At 40.4% G+C, this 27,865-nt stretch overlaps 2 protein-coding genes across 5 annotated transcripts; both read left to right on the forward strand.

Annotated features, from left to right (window-relative positions):
- The first annotated feature begins 357 nt into the window (after window positions 1-357).
- Window positions 358-13,718, forward strand: LOC124141031 (kynurenine/alpha-aminoadipate aminotransferase, mitochondrial-like). Its single transcript, XM_046508897.2, has 12 exons — window positions 358-502; window positions 3,402-3,487; window positions 4,451-4,538; window positions 6,247-6,315; window positions 7,566-7,710; window positions 8,125-8,199; window positions 9,054-9,317; window positions 10,341-10,423; window positions 12,393-12,489; window positions 12,716-12,842; window positions 13,171-13,373; window positions 13,553-13,718. Exons 1-12 carry the CDS (start codon window positions 480-482, stop codon window positions 13,598-13,600), a joined length of 1,308 nt encoding a protein of 435 aa, XP_046364853.2. The 5' UTR covers window positions 358-479; the 3' UTR covers window positions 13,601-13,718.
- A 4,074-nt stretch (window positions 13,719-17,792) lies between these two features.
- On the forward strand, window positions 17,793-27,768 carry LOC124143560 (probable methyltransferase-like protein 24). Of its 4 annotated transcripts, none has more exons than XM_046512578.2 (7): window positions 17,793-18,443; window positions 23,260-23,395; window positions 24,286-24,398; window positions 25,033-25,161; window positions 26,195-26,269; window positions 26,705-26,846; window positions 27,375-27,768. In XM_046512578.2, exons 2-7 carry the CDS (start codon window positions 23,354-23,356, stop codon window positions 27,696-27,698), a joined length of 825 nt encoding a protein of 274 aa, XP_046368534.2. In that variant the 5' UTR covers window positions 17,793-18,443; window positions 23,260-23,353; the 3' UTR covers window positions 27,699-27,768. The 4 variants fall into 4 exon arrangements, with proteins under 4 accessions (XP_046368534.2, XP_048256131.1, XP_046368542.2 ...); XM_048400174.1 differs by having other exon boundaries at window positions 17,795-18,443; window positions 23,260-23,391; XM_046512586.2 differs by lacking the exon at window positions 17,793-18,443 and adding an exon at window positions 18,514-19,176.
- The last annotated feature ends 97 nt before the right edge of the window (window positions 27,769-27,865 follow it).

Here is a 27,865-nt window from a genome sequence, read left to right on the forward strand (position 1 = left end):
AACCTGATGCATAGACACGAAACGTATTGTGTCAATTCTTCCACCGGCGTTTGAGGTCTGGCGTCATATTTCGCTGAGGCTAAAATTAGTGAATACATTTTATCTTGCACGAAGCCGACAGTTATCTACTATAACATACAATGTAATGGCATCGGTGCCCATACACAGTTGCCTTTGTGGCTACCCAATTCTAGTCGAGTTCCATAACAAATGGACCCACGATTGCCTCCTCTAAAATCCCAAATCTCTCTCTCTCTCTCTCTCTCTCTCTCTGTCTCTCTCTCTCTCTCTCTCTCTCTCTCTCTCTCTCTCTCAACAAAAACAGCCATACCCTGCCACCTCCCACTTCAATCACATCTCCCTATCCTTGAGCAAGTCTAGAGTATCTAAGGCGGCTGTGACCTCCTGTCTGTCAGAAGGGTAACGACATACACATTTTCCGCGCCGTCCTTAGCGCTCTGCTAACGGAGGACTGAGTTATGTATACTGCCAACCTGTCCCAGTAAGTTTATCACCTTTATCTATCTTTTTTTTTATTATCTTTGATTAATGAGATTACATGTAAATGTTTGTCACATACTGCGTAAATCATCAATGGGTGTTGTAATAAGTTGTATATAAAATGCAGTGAGATGGCTGTGATATTTGAACGATATATACATATATAAAATAAAATAAACACTTTAAGTATAGGTCTTGGTGTGAGGGGAACTCGAAAACAAAGTAAGTAGGAAAGGGACATGCAACCTTTTACGCTTACTCTCAAAGGACGAATATATCTTCTTGTAGGTTGTGTACACAATGACTTTTAATCCGTAAGACTTTTATCATACTGTATTTGAGAATTCATTAAATGACATAACACAATCATGTATTCACCAAACACATGAGCGGATATGTGAAACAGAAGCAAGAGGTCACCTATAAATGAAACTGCTTCCATACACGATTAGAGACGTGCAGATACGAGTAGGCCCATGCAGCTACAGTAGTTCAGATCAAGCCAGCAACTGATAACCCAAATAGATAACAGTCAAATCATAACGTTTTCTTGTTTGGTACATATGTTTGTACATTCGTACATTGTAAAGGCGGATGCAATAACTACTAAAAGAGTTTTGTATTTTCTGACATCATAAACTAAACTTGTTGGCCAGGGATCATTGCGAGCGACGGCTGTGTGTCCAGAAGTGGGGGCATATTTGCTCTGATATGAAAAACGACCCTTGAGTTGTACATGTAGGTCGTCACGTTTATGTGTACATAAAGGATTGTAAACCGACAAGAGGAGTTGAATTTGCGTCACAAAACCCACATGTGAAATTGTATCGATATGCAATGTCATGACATTAAAACAACTTTATAGAATGCTGGTTAACGCTTAATAAAAGGTAAATCAAGATATAAATGTTTTAAGGTAATATAAATAATTATTCATTTTTTAACACTTCATCCTGCATGTGAAAATGGCAGTAATAGGTATCGTAGTATAAAACACATCACGTTTTTTATAGGCATTTAGGAGGTTCGGAGACATGAATGTTTGTAACAAAGAATAAAGGCGTCGTTATCCATAAAGGTTTCATGTTTTATATACAACATATGTATGAAGAAAGTACATGCTTACACAAACTGTTAATAATGTAAAGTAGAAACTGGATAATCTGTTATATTCCTTAATTAGAACACTAGTACTGTCCACTCCTTTAGAGACATTTGTATGTGCCAGAAATAAACTAAAGGGCAAAAGAAACGCCACCAAACAATTTTCAGGTCTAAAACAATTTAAATTGAAATGTAGTAACAGTTGATGTTTTATTATAAAAAAAACAACAATTATTCAAAAACTGTATTTGAAAATGACAAGATCAAAATCCATGTACTTGAAGATCTGCAGACACGTTTATCATGCTGGGTGCACTGACTAGTATTCGATCACATCCGCAGAATCGACGTCGATCTCTTTTAAGGTCCCGTGCTACACACATGGCTCAATATCGGATGTGACCCCCTCCAGCAACGATTCAGGCCCTAACACGACGTCGAACAGAGCACACGAGTCTCCTGACATCCTGATGAGGGATCCTACGCTATTCTTCCTGCAGGGCAATTGCCAAGGCATCCCTCGTCTGTTGACGGCTGTTGACGTTTCCAAATTCTGCGTCCCAAGTTGGTCCCAGAGGTGCTCTATAGGCGACAGGCCCAGTGATCTGGCTGGCCACTGTAATACGGTCACGTTGTTGGCGTTCAGAATGTCGCTAGTGACTCGAGCTGTTTGGGGCGTGGAGTTGTCCTACTGAAACAGCGTCCGCGAGTGTCGTTGCAGGAAAGGCAGTACCACAGGCCGCAACACCTCATCAATGTAACGGCGTGCAGTGAGATTTCCGTCGATGGTGACCAGATCTGTCTTCTGGTCCCCGCAGATGGCACCCCAGACCATGACACTACCACCTCCATAAGGCTCCACTTCTTGTGGACGCAACAACGTGCAGTCCGTTCACCGCGTCGTCGGTAGATTCGAAACCGACCTTCAGACTTGAAAGCTGGCACCTACTCTCGTCGCTGAAGAGCACTCTTTGCCAAATCCTCTGCTGCCACTGCTGTACAGTCCTGGCCCATCTCAGTCTGTGACGTCGGTGTAGAAAGGTCGATAGGCACGGAGACCATACAGGCGGAGTCGTCTTGCAACGGTCCTTCTGCTGATTGAATATCCAAGGCTGTTTTCGGATGATGACGTCACAGTTAGGAATCTGGACATTAGGTGAAGCACCCGTAAATACCGGTATTCCTGTGGGGTCGTGACCTTGGGTCTTCCACTCCTCGGTCTGTCTGCAGTACTGCCAGTTTGCCTGTGACGTGTGACAAGTCTGGCGATGACGCACTTGAAGTAGTCCATGATCCTGGCAACGTGCTCCTGCGTCGCTCCCATTTGCAACATATATATCTATGGCTCTCTCCGCCTGCTCTGCGGTTGGTCGAGGTCTGTTCGTTGTTTTATACGGTTTGGTGTGATGAGAGAGTTCAATAGTGCTCATGTTTTATACCAGAATTTCTTACGGATACCTTTGTTCACATTTCGCATTTTTATTGATTATATTTACTTTTCTCGCAAATCACGTGAAGCACGTGCACATGTTTCACAGGGAATAGGTACGTTGCATTCCAGCTATGTGTTCCCAACTGTTTTTGTGCTGTTTGGCAAATTTGTCGACCATCATTCATTTGGTGACGTTTCTTTTGCCCGCTTGTTTACTCTCATCAATATTTTCTTGGGAAAGGTGAAAATAAGACTGAACTTCAGATTGCCCCGATTACTCCCAAATACGGTTCTTTTACAAACCCACATCCCTGTTCTTGGCACCTGACTGGTAAGCTCTTACAACTGTTATATTTATGTTCAGGGCAAGCCATCGCATCAACAACTATGACAATTACTCCAACAAATCGGCGAAACGAAGACGACCAGCGATTCTTCGAGGACTCCAGAGTAAGTATGAGTATATCTGGTGTCCTCTTACACATTCGTAGTACAACACATTCGACCACATTCGTGTCAATGTTTGACAAGGCATAATACACCTTAACACGCATTCCAAATATACAACATCAACACAAGAGAATAATCAGTCTCGATTATCTACCGAGACAGATTCCATTGGGTATAAAAGGCAAAATAGTGGTGAACATAATATGAATGGATCACTGATACAGTAATGACACCATGTGTTCGCGAAAAGGACGGAATTCTTTTGAATGAACTTTTGAACAAATTTTGATTGGTTTCGTAACTGTCTTTTGCACATGACACAAGTCGATAAGCGAGACTTGTAGCAAGTCACGAACAGGAGTGGTGGCAGAACGTCGTTACTCTCAGGACAAAATCTTCGGAATATGAGCTACAAATGACAGTTTAATTATATGTAACAGTCATTGTGTAAAATGACACTTTACACATTGACTTCAAAATAGTCCATTTATATTACAGTTTAACTTGGAATTGTTTGGCAGTTCAAAGGGACTTAAAAACATCACAATAGACTAATTATGCTAGGATTACAATGTGTGAGGTGGATACAGAAGTAACCAAAAGATTTTAAATGTTCATTACTAAACTAAAAATTTTGTCGTTACTGAAATTTTAGAACATTTGAATAATGAATATTTGAATTTGGATTTTTTTACTTTTAGGTCTTACTAAATATTCTACTGGTATATACAAGTATCTTTCTTTTGTGAAATATTAACATCTAAAAATATTAGGTAATTCATTTCCGACATCATTTCCTGTCATATAGGCATCTTGGCTTTTCAAAAGACAGGTAGTCGCCTGATGTGCGTAAAAAGTAATAAATGTATTTATTTAACAAACAAAATAGTAGGACGTTCAGTTTTCACTGAAAGCTTGTAAAATTACATATCCTTCACTGATGTTTGAAAACACTCACTGTAGAATACATTGGAACTGATTTGCTGTACTTGGCCGGAGGTCTTCCCAACTCGGAGACGTTTCCAATCACAGCGGCACAGCTACAACTAAGGTTGGTACGAGGTACATAGAGGTTATCATGGTAAATATCCTGCATTAGGAACAAGCGTGATAACCTCTTTATTATATAATGTCATTCTTTAATTCTGTGCTTCAAAATCGCTTTCCCTCTCTCACAAACATTACCGAAACATTGCGAGTTTTCCTTGAATGCGCGCATTAATATTTATTACGTCACAGGGTAAGTGATGTGTCAGTCGGGCAGTGACAGTAGCCAATATAGTTCCAACTGAAATCTGTTTCTTATACAGCGACAAAGCGAAACAAGGTAACAATTTAAACATATTTCGGCCAAATCCAACTGTTTTTATTTGTGGAGAAGGTTTCAAGCCGCAGAGGTCTACAAGCACATATATGGCTACTGATCCCGCTTGGCTAGGCCTCGTGCCCTCGCAAAATTGTTTCAAAATTTATATCTCCAAAGTTGCCAAAACTTATAAAATGGCTTAGCTACGTCACAGTTAGGCATTGATTTTCAGTGTATTAGACTGTTCTTTTGATAATGATAGCAATTATCCCTGTAGTTTATCCAGATTCCCGATGGTTAATTCTGACTCGATCGCCGAATGACGAGGGCGACGCAATGTTTGTTTATAAACAGTGAAAGTAGTCCCTACTTGACCTTTGATATTTGCATTTCTATCCGCATATGACCCCAACGGATATCGTTTTTATCCGTTGGCTTTATCCTGCCGAGAAACCTACCCATTATATGATAAAGAGTGTTATCCACAAGACCCCCTAGCTCACTAACTGATCAGTGTGCTGAGATATCGGGAGGAATATTTGTCCGCCGATCTTCAGTGTCCAATCGTCCTCATTTTCATTTTCCCCCGATCCGGAAGCACGGGTGGTCCAGGGTTGTGTCCCTTGGGCATGCCAGACACTTAAGGTCGTGGTTTTGAATTCCAGATTCGCCCTGATAATGTTGCTAGGTTTGTCAGCACCATACCGGCTTGTGGGTTTCACAAAAGTGGTAAACGTCTCACACGGCTCTGCTCCAACATCAAGCTGACACGCCGTGATATCACCACAATAGTGTTCCACAGTGCTGTTAAACCAGACACACTCACTCATAACTTCAACATAACCTTTACTTAGAGTGAGTGAGTGAGTGAGTGAGTTTAACGCCGCTTTTAACAGTATTCCAATTATATCGCGGTGTGTCAGCTTAATGTGGGAGGAAAGCCCGAAGTCATGCAGGTCTCAGACGTTTACCACTTCGGTGAAACCCACGAGGACGGGTATGGTGCTGACAAACCTAGAAACAGGGGCGAACCGGGATTCGAACCCACAATCATAGGTTTCTGGCGTGCCCAAGAGACGCAACTCTGCGCAGCGAATCGCGGCGCCTTAGACAACTGGGCCACCGTGCCCCCCTTTACTTAGAAATCAGGGTATACAATAGATTCTACATCTCCCCTAAAACTACTGCTTTGGAACCAAAATATGTAGGTCAATTTGTTCTTAAACCTGTACTACAGGCATGGTTTTGAATTCAAAATAAACATTCTGAGTGAGTGAGTTGGTAAACACCAGCGATGTCAAACCATTATGGGACTCGAATCCCACTGCGTCTGATCCAGTGAATGTATATCGTGTTGTAAACATATTAAACATTACTCTTACCGTGCACCCATCCTCATTTCATTTGATACAATTTCTCTTTAGTGCTATTTGAGAGAATCTTTACCTTCCAGAGATGGTCGGACTGTAGCCATAGATGAGAATGAGATGAAAGTGGCACTCCAGTACGGGAACAGTTGTGGGTATGTTTTGTTGTGTTTACAGCTACAACGGTAGTTCAAACATTACTTGAGAATGTATACTCCCCAGGGAGCTGAGATTGAAAATGCACTCAATCTGTTTACTGGAGTAAAATTTCAAGTCTCTCACTAAATAATTGGATAATACACATTAGCTATCATATTGCTTTGTATCTCACCGCTCTTCTGGTGCGGCTGGGTAGCCTAGTGGTTAAAGCGTTCGCTCGTCACTCCGAAGACCAGGGTTCGATTCCCAACATGGGTACCATGCGTGAAGCCCATTTCTGGTGTCCCCTGGCGTGATATTGCAAAACGTAAAAGGGGAAACTACTTGTATTTAATACAACAGATTAAAGGATACATGGCACTAAGCCGGATTTAGCTGATACAACATTCTGCTAGAATGTTAACATGCACTAACAGAAAGTGGCTATCAACCTAATTCATAAATAATGTAGTTCATACGTGTCAGATACCTCCACGTTGGGGGAAGATACGTCCATCTGTATCGTCATATGTTGCGAGTACCCTTACAGCTGTCGCGAGGTAAGCTGTCACAAATACCATGATTGTTAAGCGTCACTTGCCAATACCACAATGGGAAACACCAATATTTGTTTGTTTGTTGTTTAAAGCCGCACTCAGCGATATTCAAGCTATATTACGGCGGTCTGTAAATAATCGAGTCTGGACCAGACAATACAGTGTTTGACATCATGAGAATCGATCCACGCAATTGGGATACGATTGCATGCATCAATCAAGTCAGCGAACCTGACCACCCGATCCCGTTAGTCGCCTCTTACGACAAGCGTAGTTGCCTTTTACGACAAGTAAGAGTTGCTGAAGACCTATTCTATCCCGGATCCTCGCGGGTCGGGAAGCACTAATTACCTAGTTGATAAAGAGTGTATGAGTTATGTTTCGAACCCGGGTTTTCATCGTCATGAGAAACACTAGACTGTCCCAACCACACGGCAGATGAAAACGTCAAGATTATTCCACTCATACACAGACCAGACACAGTATACTGACTCCGAGCACCAGGAAGGGTAAAACAAGTACCATCTTGTAACGTCGTTTGCTTTATCGCAGCCAGGTAGACGCTACATCCACCACACAAAGGTGGGGGTTTAAAATACGAGAAACACATATCACAAGTTTTGAATGTCAGCATGCCCCCTTCCGTTGATATTGTCATACTTGGTTGACTGAGTATCTAAACCTGAGTTTCTGTTAACATTAACTTGTAGGTCACTGAAGATGTGTGAATGGCTGACGGAGTTGCAACGACGCCTCCATGATCCGCCTACCCTCCCTCCTCTTGGCGTCTCCACATCGGCAAACAGCGACATGATCACAATCTGCACCAACGGTTGTACGGAGGGTATTAGCAGGGTTGGCTGACATCATCCAGTTTTTCTGTACCCAAGCTTGTCATTTCCTGCATGCGCGAATGTTAATATGTATCTTTTATGTAGTTATAAAATATTAGATTTGTTATTTGGGAGTGTCTGGTGTCATAAAAATGAAACTAATTATGATATTTTTATAATATATCGTATCTATACATCCAGAAGGTACACTGGAATGTATCAGCACAGCACAACGTACAGTAGACTACGGTTATAACGAACTCGAGGGGACCACCAATTTTAGTTCGTAATAACCGTAGTTCGTTAAAAGCATACGTACAGCATATATACAACAAATGGTCGTGAGTAAAAATAAGTTCGTTATATCCGTCAGTTCGTTATAAGCGTGTTCGTTACAAACGTAGTTTACTGTATGCCACATATTACTGTTACACAGATCCTTGGATCGGTGTTGGAGGAAGGGGACTCGTTGCTGGTCGAGGAATCAACGTATCCCACGGTCATGAATATGGCACGTATTTAAGACAAATGTATTTGTTTCCTCACAGTTGCAACTTAGAATCATAAGGACAACCACATTATGCATGAAGGAGCGTCTGCGAATCCCAGATTATGGTTGTTGGTCTGTCAGTGAAATAGTTTAGCATCAAATTCAGCTGACATACCTGATATGAGTGACATGCTGTTAGGTAAAGTGAAATAAATGAGGTTTTTTCGTCATGGTCAATTTTGAACTTAGCGACGCTTGCGTGCGTGCGTGCGTGCGTGCATGCGTCTGCTTGTACTTGGATTCCGGGTTTTGTTTGGGGGCTAACGTTCCCGGGGATAGAACCACCCACTTTCTGGTCTCGGTTAGACTCTTTATCCGCCAGACCACAGATGTGGAGATACGTTAAGAAGTTTCCTAAAATCTATCTCACTCGCTCCTGACAGAGTACGCCATACATTTCGATCGATATCCTGTGTTCCCACGTCGATGTGAAGGTGTTTAAAGCACCATCGTTAAATGGCTTTAAACAAGGTTTATGAGGAACACTTTGTGTGGTCTCAGATTGGATGTCATGAAAATGACAAACCTCATTAACTCACTTCTGATGTGGCATGGTTTTTGACACTCCAGTCCTATCAATTATATTCCTATGAAAATACGCATGCGATTACATAGATCGTTACAGTGGTGTTGTGTGTTGACAATAACGTGGTGCGTATCTGACACATGCCTGTCATCAAAAGGATTGGACAGTTATTAATAAATTAGATTTATTAAGGCTTAATACTACACATTCACCTAGCTTCATCAGATGATATTTAAATGTCCCCGTCTCGCTATAAAAGAATACAGAAAAATTCTTTCATGTTAATCAGATTGAACCACTGGGTTGCAAACCGGTGACTATCAAGAACGACGCAGATGGATTGATTCCCTCAGATCTTAGTAACATCCTGAGTTCCTGGAACGAGGCTGTATCCGGACCACGGCCAAAACTCCTATACTGTGTTCCGGTTGGTGGAAATCCGACAGGTGCCAACCTCACTTTGGAGAGAAAGAAGGAAGTTTATGCTTTGGCGAGAAAATACGACCTCTTAATCATCGAAGACGACCCGTACTATATGCTACAATTTACAAGGGTAAAGCGTTGAGTTTGTGAAATGTAAGGGGGGATGGTATGTACATCTGGAATTATAATTATCAATCAGTGTTAATTCTTGGGATGACCGTAATCAAGAAGATGTATGTGAGTGGTTTTGTATTGCGACAAGGGCTCCCAGACCGGACGGTGATAACTCGTGTCTTTGTGTGAACATAAGACGGCCTTTTATGAAACAAAGAAGAAAACAAAGACGCGTAGACATGCACAAAAGCATTATTTCCAAATTGAATTCTACCCTGAATTTGGAAAAAGCTTGATTTTGATTGGGAAATCAAAGATATCAAATCACAATAAATCTCTCTGAGTGAAACAGTCATTGTCGGTAGGCATATTTAAATAATTGTCTGTAACAATTATAGGCTACAAAATGCAAAGTTGCTGTAACTACAACATTCAAAGGATGTGTGGCAGAACATTTCGTGCAAAAAATACAGGATAGAAATCTACAATGAGAATGTATTTCAAGCTTTGAGGACAACAGAGAGGTTGTTATTTCGCGCTTTTCCATGTACGATTGTGACGTCATAACTTTTGCATCACAATTATCAATATGACGTAATAAAAGTGACATGCGGTGTAGAACGAAAGCTTTGCAAGGCTTGTTTAGTTTTCTTCAGGGTGCTCAAGTCATGTCAGCTAACGAAGTTGCCATGCTACATGCTTTCAGTGCATGCCATAAGTTGATGTGAAGTATTAGGGTGTTAAACTGCTTGAGCATATAGAGCGAAATATTTTGCTTAAAGGCTGTTGTCGGTGATGCTGTAAATTCTGACCGACAACCCACACAAAACAGTGGACTTAGCCCATGCTGCTTCACTCAATATGTTTGCCAAAAGCAAAAGAGTTCGCGTTCGGTTCCAAATTCAATTTAGCGCGGTTAAATCTACAGTTAACCCGGTTCTACATTGGAAACACAGTATGTGTATATCCTAATTATGATGCATGTTTTTTATTAAAGAGTTATCGAATGAATACCATACTACCATCAGTCTTACTTCAGCCTCTCACACCGAGTTTGCTGTCATTAGACGTAGATGGGCGTGTCCTCAGATGTGATTCTCTCTCTAAACTGATGTCTGCTGGGTGAGCTGATTTGGGAAAGTGTGTACTATATAGAGAATCTCACCTGAGTGTCTTTTGATATCAAATATATCAACACAAGTTGATAAAAGTGGAAAAATTCCGAGGCTTGCCGATGATTTTTGCCACTTTTATCAACGAGTGTTGATATATTTGATATCAATCAACACAAGTTGATAAAAGTGGAAAAATTCCGAGGCTTGCCGAGGATTTTTGCCACTTTTATCAACGAGTGTTGATATATTTGATATCAAAAGACACTCAGGTGAGATTTTATTTATCATCCAACATCATTCTTTCAACTTTTTCAATTTGTAGACAGTAATTAGCAGTGTCTTCAGTGTAGAATGTACTGCAAACAGCTTAGTAGCAGAGCCATTAGTGATGTCATTTTATTGTGACGTCATTGTAACAGTGACGTCACAATGGTCTGCAAAGCATTGTGATGTAATTTCATTGCAGCGATATCTACAGTGTAGATATCGCTTGATCTCATCCAAGCGATATCTCCTGTGGGAGCCAGTTTTTGATGATGTATTTTTCCCTTGGAGATATCGCTGTACAATAGGGGCGCGTTGCAAGTCACGAATCGCCTCCCGGGGTCTGCAACAGTTCCAAGCGCTTGCGGACTCTTCCAAAATGGCGGCGTGTTTACTGCCTGGTTTCCTTCATGTAATGAAGAACGTAAAAGTAGATGCTCGATGACGAGCTGATGAAAGTTATGACTACTTTGAAGATGTGGAACAGACTGAGGATAACGGGGTGTTAGCTGCCTTTGTTCATTTCCTCGTTGATCCAGTCAAGAATTTCTTGTTCCGTTGTCAAAGTCAGCCGCCATGTTGGTTTGAGAACGAAGCGACCTCAGCCAGTGATTGTTTCGCTTGCAAGCGGTTGAAAGTTAGCGCACTGTTGTAAGCCGGATCGCTCTACATCGCTTGCAAGCGACCGGCGCTTTGCAAAGCATCCTAGGTCTCCAGTACCCTATTGCGGTCGCAGTAGCCATTACCTGAATACCTTTGGTACCGAGAAACAAAGCCTCACTTCACTTGAGGCAATACCAGGTACCCGGTCGTGAAGCCTGTTCTCTCTTTCATACTGTATTTCTACATGTGTATATCATTTGTGATTAAGTCAATTATACGTCCACGTTAAGAGCATAGAGGATATTTGATGTGTCGAGTGAAATATCATGTTTCTCTCATCGAGTGACAAGGGAAAGGAGATATTTTCACATGGAATATCATAATCATTAGATACGTTGTGTGTAGTTGTCAACCGTGAAGCTTTGAAACGTAAATTCTCCCTACCTAACACGCAGGGACGTTTCACCACCCCATGTAAGTGCGACATAATTATATTTGAAAAACATATAAACAAAGGTAACAAAACACATTTGTCAACGAAATTCTTTATCATACATTTGGATATGATTATACATAAAATCAACGCCACAAATATTCTTGAAATCTACGAGACTATTCTTGTAAGTGAAAGAATACACGCTGGTCAAGAAACAAAAATGGCGCTTTGCGAAACGAACAGTCTCGATTGAGTTAAATGAAAATTTACAGTGTATAACGAAACATTTTCAAGAGAATAACAAACGGCAAGAAGCGATATAAACTCCATAATACCTGTCATTATTTAGCCATGTCAATGTGGAACTAACGTAAAAAGGTAGTCAACAGTTTGTGTACGACTTTTTTTTAGAAAACTTCAACTAAAGTATAATTGTAATAAAAAGACCTTTCGATGCAATCGCCCCGATATATATATAGAGAGAGAGATTGCTATTGCATTGCCGATGACTGTGAAGGAACTATAATATTTACTTATTCACCTGTTGTTAAAGCACTTTTTACAGTATCTAGATGTACACTACAAATGGTCTCCAGATCGTTGAGCTAACCGTGTCTCGCTTTAGTGCTGTTAATCTGTTAAAAATGTGAAACTTCTGTTCGTGTGTTTTTAGTGCAAGGATTGGGTATGTTAGCGGTCCAAAACAAATCCTGGAAACAATCCTTCATTGGAAAGATTCAGACCCTGGCTCATGTAATAGCTTGGCACAGGTATGTATGATATATATTCAAGTCTTAAGGGGTTGTGGCATTAATCGACATTTATGTCCCTACAAATGGCAAAATATTCTTTGAATTTGTTTGCACTGTGCAAGCCGATGAAACCATGAAGTAATATAATATCATAGTTTATCACTTAAGTATTGCAATGCTCTTAAAGAAAAACAAATATTTTAGGCATCTATAAAAGATTTCTTTCCTTTGGTTTAATTACCAGACCATCATATGGAAGGTTTTACAAAGCATGGGGCACGATGGCTATATCGAACATGGGCGTGATGTTGCAAACGTCTACTACGAGAAATCGAAGCGTGTTTCCAGGACAGCTGAAAAACATCTTAAAGGTAAAGGTATCACACATTGGTGGTCTTGGACGAACCACTGAAGGTCAAGCTATGGAAGATATGCTACATATTCAATCGATAAGGACTCTTGCTGCCACAACCCAATTCCATTCAGTGCTGTTGTCCTGTTATAATTCCAAAAGATAGTTCAGCTCAAGTGGTTTCCTGAATGATGGTCGCCTTAGTGAATGAGTAAAAAATACTTCCGTAAATTTCAATAACAGTTCAGTTATACCTGGACAAAATTAAGCAAAACTATGTGTTTCATTCTGTCTAATTTCATCGACATCGTCATAATCATTATCATATCTTCATCTTCATTTGCCAGGTTTGGCGGAGTGGTCTGATCCTGTGGCTGGGATGTTCCTGTGGATGAAGCTATTGGGTGTAGAGGACTCCATGCCCATCTGTCAGAAGCTGATCCAGAAAGGGGCTGTGGTGGTCCAGGGACACATCTTCTGTCCTGCCTCGGTTAAGTCCCCTTACATCAGAGTATCTTACTCTTATGCGTCTGAGGAAGATTTGGACAAAGTGAGTTGTGGAAAAGCCCAAAGATTAAAACAATTGTTTCTCAAACCAAACTCACGAGATAGGCAAGCTTATATTTGTTACAGTAAACCCGAAAAAACAAAGCGTCAGGCTCACCGAGCTATGACCAGGAAAGAGTCTTTACAAACCACGAGGCCAAAGAATTCTTTTCTCGTTTTCAGTCCTTCTCCTGGCTGGCAGAGATCCTCAAGGAACAACCAACACAGTGAAGAGCATGCTCCATGTGATGTGCGGCTTTGGCAAATATTCCATTTGGAAAGACATGTTAATGGAAGAGTTATTTACTTACACATTTAAATAACACAAATAAATAACCGTGATTGGATGCATCTGCTTTTTATTAAAAGTAACCCTACAAAATATGTTTGATGTATAGTCTTATGTAAACGTGGACATGCCGATTTGCAATAGGTATTGCGGGTTTGTTGAGGTTCATGTGCAATGTGGACCACATTAACTAGGCATGTTAAGACACACGTTGTACACCTATGTTACTATGCAAAGACTCGTTAGTCCAGCCAAAATAAAACTCAATCATTCCAGCCTAGTTCGGCAAGGGTGGAAACTCGACTTTTATAGTCAGTTAACTCCCTTTCCTCGAGAACATGACGAAAGATACACATGTATCACTGTGATGCTGTATAACGTTGTTAGTTTGTTGTTACGCCGCACTCAGCAATACTCCAGCAATATGATGGCGGTCTGAGTGTAAATAATCGAGGCTGGACCAGACAATCCAATGATTGATATCTACGCAACTGGGATACGATGACATACATCAACCAAGTCAGCGAGCCTGACTACCCGATCCCGTCAGTCGCTTCTTACGACAGGCATGAGTTGCTGAAAGGCCTATTCTCTACCGTACCGGTTGTAGGGGATTTACGGCTACAATAGGACATATGCAGTCACACTATACTATTAATAATGATTACAAGTTATAACGTCCATGCGTCCAAATATTATACCAGTGACAGCTTCCTACAACTCATTACATAACCCAAAGATGACAAATAACGATATCCGATAGATAACAGCGGTACTTCCTTCACGAAACCATGATACTATTGTATATTAGCCACGAGGCGAACGTTGAAACAGCTGGTGATATATACCTTCCGTACGTCCCACGTACCTCGGTTAATTTGTTTTGGTTGCATTACCGTGACCTCTCCACGTGGGAGGTCATACTGGAACGTTTTCCTTCATATGAAATCACGACTCCTTTGAGATATAGAGAGTCGGACTGTATTTATCCAAAGTAAATGTAACACATCACACGAAACGAAAGTGGACAACACTAATTTCTGCATCCTAACATGTTTAGCTCTTATACATACATAAAATCGATCTACATGTATATTCATTGGACTATGTGCACATATCGTTATATCGTGGTCGAGACCCAAGCTAATGCAACACCTGTCGCGCATGACACTTTCTAACTGATTTTATGTACACATACATAGAGGATAAAGTGTCAACAACATTATTATGGAAGCGTATAATGTGACAGTTTGTGAGTGTTTATTAATAAACACGATACCAAGAACAGTCTCCTTAAAATAATAATCATGGTTCTCGCTTAACAAAGATCTGAAGATATGCCATTACGGGTAATGTAAGAACGACCTTTCACCGTTCACAATATGTCCAAAGCGTAGTCTGGAATGGAAGTCGGCAGTTTGAAACTGGTGCCTAAAAGCTAGAGAAAGTTGCTTTCTGATTGGCGAATGCTGCTTCTTTGTGTTAGTCATTTCATTGGTCGGTCACGTTCGCGAAAGGTCGTTCTAATGTGATCTTTAATGGGATGACCTCAGAGGTTTGTGCAGAGTAGGCGCGCACCGAGATCTGATATTAATGAGATTGAAGAATAGGTAACTCTGCAAGAAACACACGGATATTAGTCACAGCAAACTAATGTGGCTGAATTTGGCACATAACATCTCGAGATTCACACACCGTGTACTTGTTAGACTGGTATGTAGTCCCAGAAATGAGGGTGATAAGCACCTTTTGGTTCGCCGGACGCCCCGTGGTATCCCGGATGCCACAGTGCATTACGCTGGATGCCATGAAATGTTATCTGGCACACGGATGCCAATATTTCAGCGTGGAAAATAACTTTTTGGGTTTGTTTCCTGTAAAATATTGAACCCTAAGCTTATGAGCACGCATGGTCATCCATGCTAAGACAAGTTAAGTGGTATATCGGATGCCAAGAGAAGCCCCCCCCCCAAAAAAAAAATTAAAAAAATAATAAATAAATAAATAATTTTAAAAAAAATAAAAAAATTAAAATTAAAAAAAAAATCAAATCAAATCAAATCAAATCAAATCAAATCAAATCAAATCAAATCAAATCAAATCAAATCAAATCAAATCAAATCAAATCAAATCAAATCAAATCAAATCAAATCAAATCAAATCAAATCAAATCAAATCAAAATGGAGCCCAAAACAAAGCTTAAGTTCATACTTTGACCCATGGATTTGGTTGTTGCAAACGATGCTGAGCTTGATTTCTCATGGAAGTCTGAGCCGTAAGGGCTAAGCAATCTGGACTTGTCTAATCATTCTACTCTTGAGTTGGATTCGTTTTTTAGTTGTTGTTTTCTGTAGGGTCTGGGAGACAGACTAACATCACAGTTATGTGTTTTTATTCTGTCATTGACATTGCCTTCGTTTGCAACTGACCGCCTTCGTGCTCTAGGGGTAGCGCGTCCGCCTGGAGAGCGGAAGGTCTGGGGCTTTCATCCCCGGGCGCGCCATACCAAAAGAAGTTAAAAGATTCTTGGTGTTAGCCTGTCTGGCGCTCGGCATTAAGGGACTAAAACAAGGACCGGTCGGCTCGGAGTCAGTATATTGAATCTGAGTGGGGTATGGTATCTCAGTGTGCTAGCACAAAAATCGGCATCAGTCCGGACTATTACAAGCAAACACATACCCACACGTGCATGCACGTCGCAAATGAGTGGAATAATCTTGGAGGCGACGTTAAACCCCATTTCACATCACCTCGTTTCCAACCGTCCACTCACGATATCCAAGCAGGCTCTGTATAGTTGACTTTTGTACTTCTTTAAGGGACGATACAACAAGCATTCACTTCTTTGGGTATTCAATCTAAATTTCTCTTTTCCAAAAATGTGTGAAGCCCTTTTCTGGTTTCCCCCGCTGTGATATTGCTGGAATATTGCTAAAAACAACGTCAAACCACACTAACTCACTCTTATCCTGAAATGCATGTTCCGTGATGTAGTGTTTCATCAGTGATGGCAACAAAGCTCAGTATTGTAATTCTAAACCACGCGGTGGACATCGGAATAAAGCGATAAAACCCTTCCACAATCAAAATTAATCGGAATCACTATCACAAAGTGATGACACAGGTCATTGCGAAGAGAATGATAAGCGTATCCTGCCCATCGGTGGAACTCGTTACAAATTTAGGGCATTTCACAACTTTTGGGGTACAATCGGGCATGCTATTTATGGGAAGATTTCTAAAGCGTTGTTCGCTTATTATTTTCTTCTTGTTATTTTACAGGTGTGAACAATTGATTTGCCTTTGTATGTGTTTGTGAAGAGTGCCACCTGTGGAGCTGGATACTCCCATCCCTTCGCGAACACCTGGCATCATCACTTGATCATATTGATGCACATACACCTGATTATGATGTGGTTCAAACGTACATTCTATTCTGCTTTAGCAGATACTTCTGGTGAATATGGTAAGGGTTTTGTGGCTTGTATTTTTATTTATTAACCTGGTGTAGAGTCAGTAACCTAGTATGTTTCTCGAAAGAACCGGCTCAAGTGGATATGACAGCTCTGTGACCCCTGTTAGTGGATCAGTGCTCATGTTTTCAGTCACTGTTTTTCCTGATCGACAAGGTTCCGTCATAAAGCTGGATTAACGTCGTCTGTGACGTTCAGAAGCGTTCAGAAGCGCATTGTTTGAAGTGTAATTAACCATAATCATAATGATAGAGGCTGATGTCATGGTCATAACTTGGTATAGGATACTGTCATTATCATAACCTAGTGGAGGCTATTGTCATGGTCATTACTTGGTAGAGCATATTGTCCTAATAGTAACCTGGTGGAGGCTATTGTCATTGTCATAACCTGATGGAGGCTATTATGATCATAACCTGGTGAAGGATATTGTCCTTATCCTAAGCTGGTGGAGGCTATTGGTCATAAACTGGTGGAGGCTAGTGTCATGATCATAACCTGGCGGAGGCTATTGGTCATAACCTGGTAGAGGCTATTGTCATGATCATAACATGATGGAGTCTAGTGTCATGATCATAACCTGGTGGAGGCTATTGTCATGTTCATAACATGATTGAGTCTATTGTCATGATCATAACCTGGTGGAGGCTATTGTCATGATCATAACCTGATGGAGGCAAGTGTCATGATCATAACATGATGGAGTCTAGTGTCATGATCATAACATGATGGAGGCAAGTGTCATGATCATAACCTGGTGGAGGCTATTGTCATGATCATAACATGATGGAGGCTAGTGTCATGATCATAACCTGGTGGAGGCTATTGTCATGATTATAACATGATGGAGGCTAGTGTCATGATCATAACCTGGTGGAGGCTATTGTCATGATCATAACCTGGTGGAGGCTATTGTCATGATCATAACATGATTGAGTCTAGTGTCATGATCATAACATGATGGAGTCTATTGTCATGATCATAACCTGGTGGAGGCTATTGTCATGATCATAACATGATGGAGGCTAGTGTCATGATCATAACCCGGCAGAGCTATTGACTGGGAATTGTCAGTGAGTGTACAGAGTGTATTGAATTCGCGTGACTGAGTGTAATAACACACGGCGAATATGTATATCAGATACCAGTGTGACATGTGTACTGGCTATAACGACCCACTTGCACCAAGATGTAAGCAGTGGACATGAAACTGCGCCACCTGTGACGGTAACTATCGATCTATTGATAATCAAACATTGCAGCCACTTGATTGAAATTCATATAACATACACAATCCCGGCGGACATAAAGGTAAGTTGTCATGCTTGCTTCAATCTGCTAGACAAGTGTATGTTATTCCTTAGTTGTGTTTCTTATTACTATGCAAATTATATTCCTGGTTGCATAAAATAAAACCGAAAGGTAGTGTTTGTAATAATAATGCCTTGTACACGGCCGGGCAAAAGAAAGTATGACCTGAGGTTCAAAACAGACCTACCTATAACTATGATACCCGTATTTAATACATCACATCGAATAACCATTTCTTGTATTTGTTTGTTAGCCACTACCATACATGATTTAATACGCTCTAATGTCCGGCAGTTTACATTTATTACATGTTTTGTTTTTCTCGTCCTCATTACAGATCATATCTTTTAGTCGTTATAATCAGTATCGTCTATACTCACCCATAGGTCTACGAGTACATGTCCGACGTGGTAAGACTGTGTACACGTTATATCAATACTCCCGTGCGCTCTCCCAGGTTTCCGTCCACACACAGATCGATCATACATTGTGACCCTCCTGTCTATATCACAATGGTTTACTGGTTTCTATAGTAACTTACATGTCCCCGATATCGATTACTGATAGAGGTCAAGTTCCTAGGCGGACATTTTACAGCAGACAAATTGTATGTAGTTCGATGTTGTTGTTGTAGTTGTTGTTGTTGTTGTTGTTGTTGTTGTTGTTGTTGTTAGGTGAGAACCACGTGCATATACAATTTCCCATGATCGCTGGTCTGCGGGTAAAACCTGAGGTAACTATGACAACAGCGAGAGAACAGGGGGGTCGTCCCGCGTAGCCGGTTTCTTTAATACCCGACCCTCTCCATGGGACTAAGCCGAGAACAGGGTACCGTTATAATCACAATTAGAGGTAATAACGAAGTATACTGTATCACTAATACGGCATAAACTGAGAGGAAATGAGAGGAAAAGAAAATATCAATCATAACAAATAGGTTGTTTTGTAAGTTACACGTGACTGGTTGTGCGGGCGCTGGTCGTCGTATGGCGCCGGAATTCGCTATCCCAACCTCACCCTGGTTATGTAACAGTTTCAGACTTGTGAAGGTCCTAGACCATCATCACTTTCATCCGACATCAAGCTGACACGCCCTGATAACTGAAATATTATTCAGGGTGGCGTTAAACCAAACTGACCCGTTGTTGTTGCTGTGGTTGTTATTGTTGTTGTTGTTATAAGCATTATCTTAATAATTGAAACGTTTGTGTTCTTTAAATAAGAACTGTGCTATTGTTTAGTGTTGTACTTAACCTGATTTATGAGTCATTGAACATGTTGAATGACGTCCAACACTTTAACTTTCTGTGTACATAGACATAATAGGATTGAATATGCTCTACATCATTGCTTCAGGTGTTAGTTTACGGTGCATATTGCGTCCATTTTAAGCGAAGATTTGCATCAACACGAGCGTAAAGTAACAGTAAATTTGAGTTGGTGACTGTATCGGGGAAATGACAGATCGATAAGCTGACAAAATATAAAACAGCATGTTTTGTAAAAATAAGACGTATGTAGTATGAGCAATAATATACATGACTAATTAAAAGTACATTCTCGCTGTGCAGAGTTGCGTCCCTTGGGCACGCCAGAACCTTGGATTGTGGGTTCGAACAAAGGTTAGCCCCGATTATGTTTCTAGGTTTGTCAGCACCATACCCGTGCTCGTGGGTTTCACCGAAGTGGTAAACGTCTGAGACCTGCATCACTGCGGGCTTTCCTCCCACATTTAACTGACCTGACACGCTGTGATATAACTGGAATACTGTTCAAAGCGGCGTTAAACCCAACTCACTCACTCACTCAATGTACATTCAAGATTAACAGTATGTGACTCCGTTAACACTGCATGCCCCTGTGAGGTAAGAACACATACAATGTAAGTAGAAGATTTTCATTTTTGAAAGGGAGCTCCAAATCTTTGCAGAACACTCGTGCAGTTTCATGAATCTATCTACTGGTGTGGCCCGGTCCACGAACAACAGTCGAAACATTGACGTTTAGAAGTTATCTAAATCGAGTTCAGATAGATTCGATAACATATAAGATCGTTGGGTTTTTACTACGTTTACTTACAGTGATATACTATTTTCTGTGCTGTGACAAATACATCTTACATATATCAATGACGTGTGTTAAAGACAATAAGTTGCCGTGTAAAGGAGAGTTTACATCCATGTTTGATGGTAGCTAGAAATGACACAAAACAGAAATGGTTATTCGATGGTGATGCATCTGTTACCGGCACCATAGTTGTATTTCGGGGCTAGTTTCGGCGACTATTTTCAGCCTGGTAACGTTTGGATGGTATCAATTTTCAACTGTATACTTGTGACCTATCGATCTTGATAAATCGACAGTGTCACATCTGCTTGGATATCGTGATGATATTGATATTTTATATCTATTTATAAAACCAAGAAAACATATTCAAAGGTTCACACAAAAATGAAACTTCTTATCTGTTATTTTTTTATAGACAAAAATAGAAATTATATAGGGTACATTCATCTGAACTTTTAATAACATGTTTTGGGATGAATGGTCATTTGATTTTAACATTCAGTAGTCAGTCAGTGACATCGGCGTGATAAGATAGTTAATCAGCTTCTGGTAGATCACTCGCTTCCATTTACAAATATTCGTCGGTACGAACTTTTGCTTACCTGTCCTTCGTGATCTGCAATACTTTCTCAACGGGGGTAGTAAGAGGCGACTAACGGGATCGGTTGGCCAGGCTGCTGACTTGGTTGATGCATGTCATCCTATCCCAATTCCGTGGATCGATGCTCATAGTTTCAATCACTGGATTGTCTGCTCCAGACTCGATTATTTACAGACCGCCGTCATATAGCTGGAATATTGCCGAGTGCGGCGTTAAACAACAAACAAACAAAACAAACAAACTCAATGGGGTTCAAGTCGGGTGAAACGCCCGTAAAATCCATCATTGTTTATAATGAAGGTCTAGGAGGTTACACACAACTAAATGTTTTCCCATAGACTTCTATAGTAACGTTATATATTTTTTTTAAATAACTAAGCATTCAACAGCTATTACCTGTACGTGTGTGCACAGTTTGGCCTTAGAGCAGCAATACAAAAATAAAAAATGACTAGCTTAGCCAGCTCCTTTTCCGAGTACAGGAAGCTAAACACACCACCCCTAGTTTCGCACCAAATGTCACCTACTTGAAAATAGCTATGGTCACATTCAGTATAAGTCATCATGTTGAAAAAGACAGTACTAAATATAGAAAAACATGGTCAGTTTTAATAACTGGATGGATGTACATTTGAAAGACATAAAAAATCTTACAGAATATCCTCCAATCACAGCCTGCAGATATCTCTCGATTTGCACTGAAGGCTCCCTACGAAAACCGCACTGTGCAAACTGGTTCTGATTTGGTGTAGTAGAACCTGGAGCCATTTCTTCGTGAAACCTGACTTGTACACGCGGGCGTCATCCTGGCGCAGAATGTAAGACTTCTGCCTCCTCCCATATCTGAATTTATTGGTCACTCGTGTATAACACTGAAAAGAAGTTTTAAAAAAATGAAACAAAGTTGTTCGTCAATTTCTTTTGAGTAGCGTATAATTAACACCCTTGCCTCGGGAAGATGATAATTCCATAGAATTAATCCTACATTTCAAGGTGCTCACTTGATTTGATGCATTTCGCGATGTAAGACCCGTTTTATCACAATATAGATCTTGATCATTGATCAGATCGTTCTGACTGGGCGCCACCATTTTGAGATACGAGAGGTGAAATCTGATTGGTCTATAGGAGAGGCTTAGCAGGAACATAACTGGTAATAGCGACTGGTGGCGCTACGATCGAGCCCAGTAATTCCAGCCTACAATTTCGCGGACGATTTTCCACGGAGATGTTTCATTTTCAACACGGTTATCGGGAAACAAACGGGCTTTCGCATAATGTTTTTGGTTTTTACATTGGTGGAGATTTACAACCTGACAAGACGCACAAAGTATCCAGTGCGCAATGTCAACAAAACAGCCGTCATGGACATTTTTAAGAAAATCGCATATTCAATACGTTTGCCGAGCTATAAACTACTGGTAATCACGTTAATGCTTTACAATATTTACATAGACAGTTAGGGAAATAGTTGTACTGTTATAGTGTGAAATTTGAAAATTGTGGGTTTTATCGTTGTTACGTTACGTCGTTTTTAGACGAAGGTGTGCAGTTTCCAGAACGTCACTCGCAAATAAACTCGGCACAGCGATAGTACACAGGCTATTTTTAGGTGGCAGCCAGAGGGTTAACGCTACAATATTTAATATATATATATATATATACCCCTTATACGTAAGTAGAGAATTTTCGTGTAGGGGGTATATATTTTTATTTGCTGACAAGTAAATTATGTAGTTAAATTCATTGTTAAACCACATAACGCAAATACATCTCGAATTATATTTTTTATGAAAGTCACAGTGCAGCGTTCATTTCTTACATTAGTGAGTGAGTGACTGGGGTTTATATTGTGGGAGGAAAGCCCGAAGTGATGCAGGTCTCGGACATTTACCACTTCAGTGAAACCCATGAGCACGGGTATGGTGCTGACAAACCTAGAAAAATAATCGGGGCGAACCGGGATTCGACCTCACAGTCACAATCATAGGTTTCTGGCGTGCCCAAGAGACGCAACTCTGCACGGCGAATCGCGGCGCCTTAGACGACTGGGCCACCCGTGCCCTCTTTCCAACATATCATGGAATGATGCTGATCAATTGGAATGTTCATTACTGAACTTATAACGAATCATTTGCTTGTTTGCAGATGTTGAGAAATAGATGTCACACGGTTCTAACGTTTCTGGGTGGAGCTTTAGTGACGTTGTTGCTGATAGCAACGTCATCGTGGCTGACCTCTGATGTCCAGGATATTCCCAAGACTAGAGTTATGGATCGAGTATGTAAGCAGTGATACTTTGAATCAATGAACCACAGATGTTTGAACCGTTTCAACAGACGTGTTGTTAAGCCTATCACATCCAAGAATATGGGAAACTGTTTTGCTTGGTTTTTGAAGTTATTACTGTTGAATGGTTAAACATACAGCTTTGTTAAATTAATGGGTGCGTGTCAACCTTTGGCGTATTTGAAGTATTATTCCGTTAGACTCAATTGGATTTTGCTTTGGTTCCTATATATATTTGCCTATTCACACACGACAGTGGATTTTAAAAAGTCAGAAACGGTATTATTCCGTTAGACTCAATTGGATTTTGCTTTGGATCCTAAATATATTTGCCTATTCACACAGGACAGTGAATTTTAAAAAGTCAGAAACGGTATTATTCCGTTAGACTCAATTGGATTTTGCTTTGGATCCTAAATATATTTGCCAATTCACACACAACAGTGAATTTTAAAAAGTCAGAAACGGCAAGTAATAAATAAAATAGTAAACTCGCTCCTGTGTAATACCAATGTTATGATCCCGTGAATAGTTCTGGTACGACAGGATCTCGATCTCTCTCTCGAGCATACATACCTCCTTGGTAATTTCGTTGACTACAGCTACAGCTCTCATAACCTGTTACTTACGGCCTTATTGAAAAACGTTCCAATCATTAGATTCCTTCCTTCGTTTGTTCTCTCCAACAAACTGGCTAGTCCTAGGGATGCATCAATAATAGCATAATGCCAGTAGTTTGATTCTACCTTTACATGAAGGCACCCCTTTACTAATATCTATGGATATGTGAACTGGAACTACCATGGTCTCAGAGCCTACAGACCTGCCAGGCATCAGCCAGGCACCTAATTCACCTATTAACAACACTGTTTGTTGTATTTACAGTTAGAAGTATTACAGTCTTGGCCACCCCAATCGGAGGCAATTCAGCAGGTACTCCCCCCAGAAGATGCACTTACGAGGATGAGCAGAAAGGATGTCAGCCAGATATATCACGAGTGCGTATACAACATACACGTAGGGAGGCACTAGGTTTCATTTGGTGCGCACCTGTTTACATAATTATAATTAATGTGCCAGTGTTGTCATGTTTCTGTGACATATAGCGTCAAAACACGTCTAGTGTTCAAAATAATTGAAACCAAAACAATTACACATTTGGGAGACCAGTGTGAAACTTTGTTTTCGTTATAACCTTCAAAATTAATTTGAAACTCAAAATTAGGTGTCGTGATGACTGTTTCTACCACCAGAGGTCAAAGCGTGCTTCAAGGATAGTTGAAACATACATCTTGAAACATACTGATTCTCTATCAGAGTGAGTGAGTGAGTTGGCATTAATCCAACTTTGAACAGAATTTCAGTTATATCAGGGCGTGTCAGCTTGATGGGGGGCAAAGCCCGAAGTGATGCAGGTCTCAGAGGTTTACCAGTTTGATGAACACACGAGCACGGATATGACAAACCTAGAAACATAATCAAAGCAAACCGGGATTCGAACCCTGAAAAATGGAAGTGTTCTGGATTAATATAAGATATATGTATATGTATATGTTGCAGTTGTTACATGGGCTTACGTTCTGTCCAATCAGGTGAAGGTTTTAATACTGTTTTGTATTACGGTGCTTTCAGCTATGTGGCCACGATACAGGTGCCGTGCAAGAGGACGATCCGTATGGGCAACTCAGGAGATGGGGGCTGGGACGTTTGTGTGGACCCACCCTACAGCTTTCATGCTCCCTGCCTGGTCTACTCATTTGGGTAGGAGAACCGGATAAACCCTTTGGTACCTGTTATCATTTCTTGTTTAAGAATCTACATTTCTGATTGACCAGTCACCCTCTTGTGAAGACCTACACAATCTGGCTGTATTGATATCATGATTCAAAAAAATTAATCGCTAGCCTTATTGATATCATGATGTAAACAATTTTTTCTTCTGTTATTGATAGTCTATGGCCACATGATAGAGCTAATAAATATTTCTTTGTTATTTGTAGCTGGGTACCCGTAGCCCAGTCGCCTGAGGCCCCTCAATTTGTCGTGACCAACCTGTTAATGTTTATTAAACTGCAAACGGAAGGTACAAAATACAACTACGAAAGGTGTATGAATAATAACCGTTTCTTGTTTGTTTCATTTTTAGCCGCCAAAAACATGGGTGTATACTTTTATTTGCCTGGCAGTTTAATTCAATTTTATTTTCCATTATCAATCTACCAGTTCTAAGTCTAATTACCAACGGTCTCAGTTTCACACAGGGAGTTAATTGCAATGTTTCTTTGTTTGTTGTTTAACGCCGCACTCAGCAATATTCCAGCTATGTGACAGAGGTCTGTAAATAATCGAGTCTGGACCAAACAATCCAGTGATTGACATCATGAGAATCAATCCACGCAATTGTGATACGATGACATGCATCAACCAAGTCAGCGAGCCAGACCACCGGATCCCGTTAGTCGCCTTTTACCACAAGCAAGTCGCTTTTTGTGACAAGCATGGGTTGCTGGAGAGCTATTCCATCCCCGATCTTTACGGGTCTAATTGCAATGCAATGTATAGAACTAAGCATACATTATGGACACGTTACCATGGAGCACAGTCCCCCTTTAATTTTCTAAAACATATTATGATGATCGGTGTTATTGTCAAAACATATAGATTTAATGTAATGAGATACTTGAATTGTTCGGAGAAATGTTTTTTAATCGGACTTTACATCAATGGATAATTGTGAACACAGCTAGTCTCCATTTAATTGTATCGGAGTAAATGTGAATTGTTTGTTCAACAGGATAAGCTTTGACTTCAGTTTTGATGATGACGTGGCAAACAAGTATGGCTGTGAGGTGCATTCCTATGACCCAAGGTAACGTCGGATAAGTGTGATTGCAAAAAGTGACTCATGTGGTTTATAACCGCTGCGGAAAATAAGCATGGCATGTGCTTGAGAATACCTTTACAACACTAAATTGTTCTGGCCCTTACAAATCGCAGCGATGCCATGTGGTAGAATAAAGTGCATACCAGGTTAAACAGGAGCGTGGAAAGGGTATTATGGAAAAATAAGCTTTTAGAGGATTGTATTATCCAAACGAATTTGAAGAAAGCAATAAATTATCACATGGGTAATAAAATTTTACCATTATTGTGGACAATACCTATCGTGCTTACAAATAAACCTAGGATCTTAGATTCGAACCCATGATCAGTGGGTCATGGCAGCTCCGGGGTACAACACTGCTCACCGCTCGTGGCGCCTCCTTAACCATGACACCATGGTCATCTGATTGTTTCTTTCCAGCATGAAGAATGTCGGCGATCACTCGAGAGGACAACAAATCTACTTCCACAAAACTGGTCTAAATTCAACTGACACCATTAATGAAGATGGATGGCGCATGCGCACATTTTCATCTATCTTGAAGGAAAACAATCATTCCAGCGTAGGTGTAGAAGCGATATGACAGGATTGTATGTGTAGCCGAATAAACAAATCATTCACTGCAGTCAACAACACAACCAGAAGAGCGTAGGTTTCCGTTTTCAGGAAACCCTTCCACTTTGAATCCGGCCCGGATACCTTCCGCAAACCTTCAAAAACAATTTTGTTCAATCGAGGTGAGACACATAATAAATTATTTGAAAATTCCCAAGAAAATTGAAGGTTGCTGAAGGTATCCTGATGGTTTCCAGAAAACGGAAAACTGCACCTTTTTTTGCTGTGCAACTGACCCTCAAGGGGGACAAGTCTTGGCCGTTAGCAGTCTTTCAAGACTGACTCAAATCATTCAAAAAACACTTTGGTTTATTTATGTTTGTTTTTTTATACACACTGCTGTATCTGCTATTAAGTGTCCCAAATACACAACATAGATAAAGTCATACAATAATGCAATCACGACTTTGGGATTTATAATTATGTATATACAAACAAGAATAAGTTTGAAGTCAGTTGTTTTTGTCTTTTTCAGGAAACGATTGACGTGCTCAAAATAGACATTGAAACTTCAGAGTTATGGGCCTTACCGGAAATGCTCAAATCGGGATCGCTGCGACACGTGAAACAGCTGTGTTTTGAAATGCATATAAAGAGGGGTTTTCAGCCAGAGCCCAATAAAGAGAAATATATTTTTGGGCTATCAATCTTTCGGAATTTATATGAATTTGGTTTTAGAATTTTCAAAACGCATAAAAATATGTACCCAAAATACACTTCAATGTTTGGAATGCTGCGAACGGGCTGTCATGAAATTTACATGATCCGCAAGGTGGAAAGCATATTATTAGTAAAATAGATGCACGACGTGAAACTATATATATGTACATTCATTTCTATTTATATATGTTGTATATTTCAGTTTTGAAATACATACATTTTAGTTTGAAAATCCTTTTTGTACTTTGTTCCGTTTTTAATAAGTTATATGACATCACTCTCATTAACACATTATCAGTTATATGT

The sequence above is a fragment of the Haliotis rufescens genome, unplaced genomic scaffold (assembly GCF_023055435.1).
Source record: "Haliotis rufescens isolate VD_foot unplaced genomic scaffold, xgHalRufe1.0.p SCAF_2, whole genome shotgun sequence".
NCBI lineage: Eukaryota > Metazoa > Mollusca > Gastropoda > Lepetellida > Haliotidae > Haliotis > Haliotis rufescens.

Excerpts from the sequence above, each read along its gene's own strand:
- LOC124141031 (XM_046508897.2), top strand. The coding sequence starts at position 480 with ATGTATACTGCCAACCTGTCCCA. Across the intron at positions 12,490-12,715 it reads CATGTAATAGCTTGGCACAG|ACCATCATATGGAAGGTTTT; the intron begins GTATGTATGATA and ends TTTAATTACCAG. Across the intron at positions 13,374-13,552 it reads CTGAGGAAGATTTGGACAAA|TCCTTCTCCTGGCTGGCAGA; the intron begins GTGAGTTGTGGA and ends TCTCGTTTTCAG.
- LOC124143560 (XM_046512569.2), top strand. The coding sequence starts at position 19,147 with ATGATCGCTGGTCTGCGGGTAAAACCTGAG. Across the intron at positions 23,392-24,285 it reads AGACTAGAGTTATGGATCGA|TTAGAAGTATTACAGTCTTG; the intron begins GTATGTAAGCAG and ends TTGTATTTACAG. Across the intron at positions 24,399-25,032 it reads GTCAGCCAGATATATCACGA|CTATGTGGCCACGATACAGG; the intron begins GTGCGTATACAA and ends CGGTGCTTTCAG.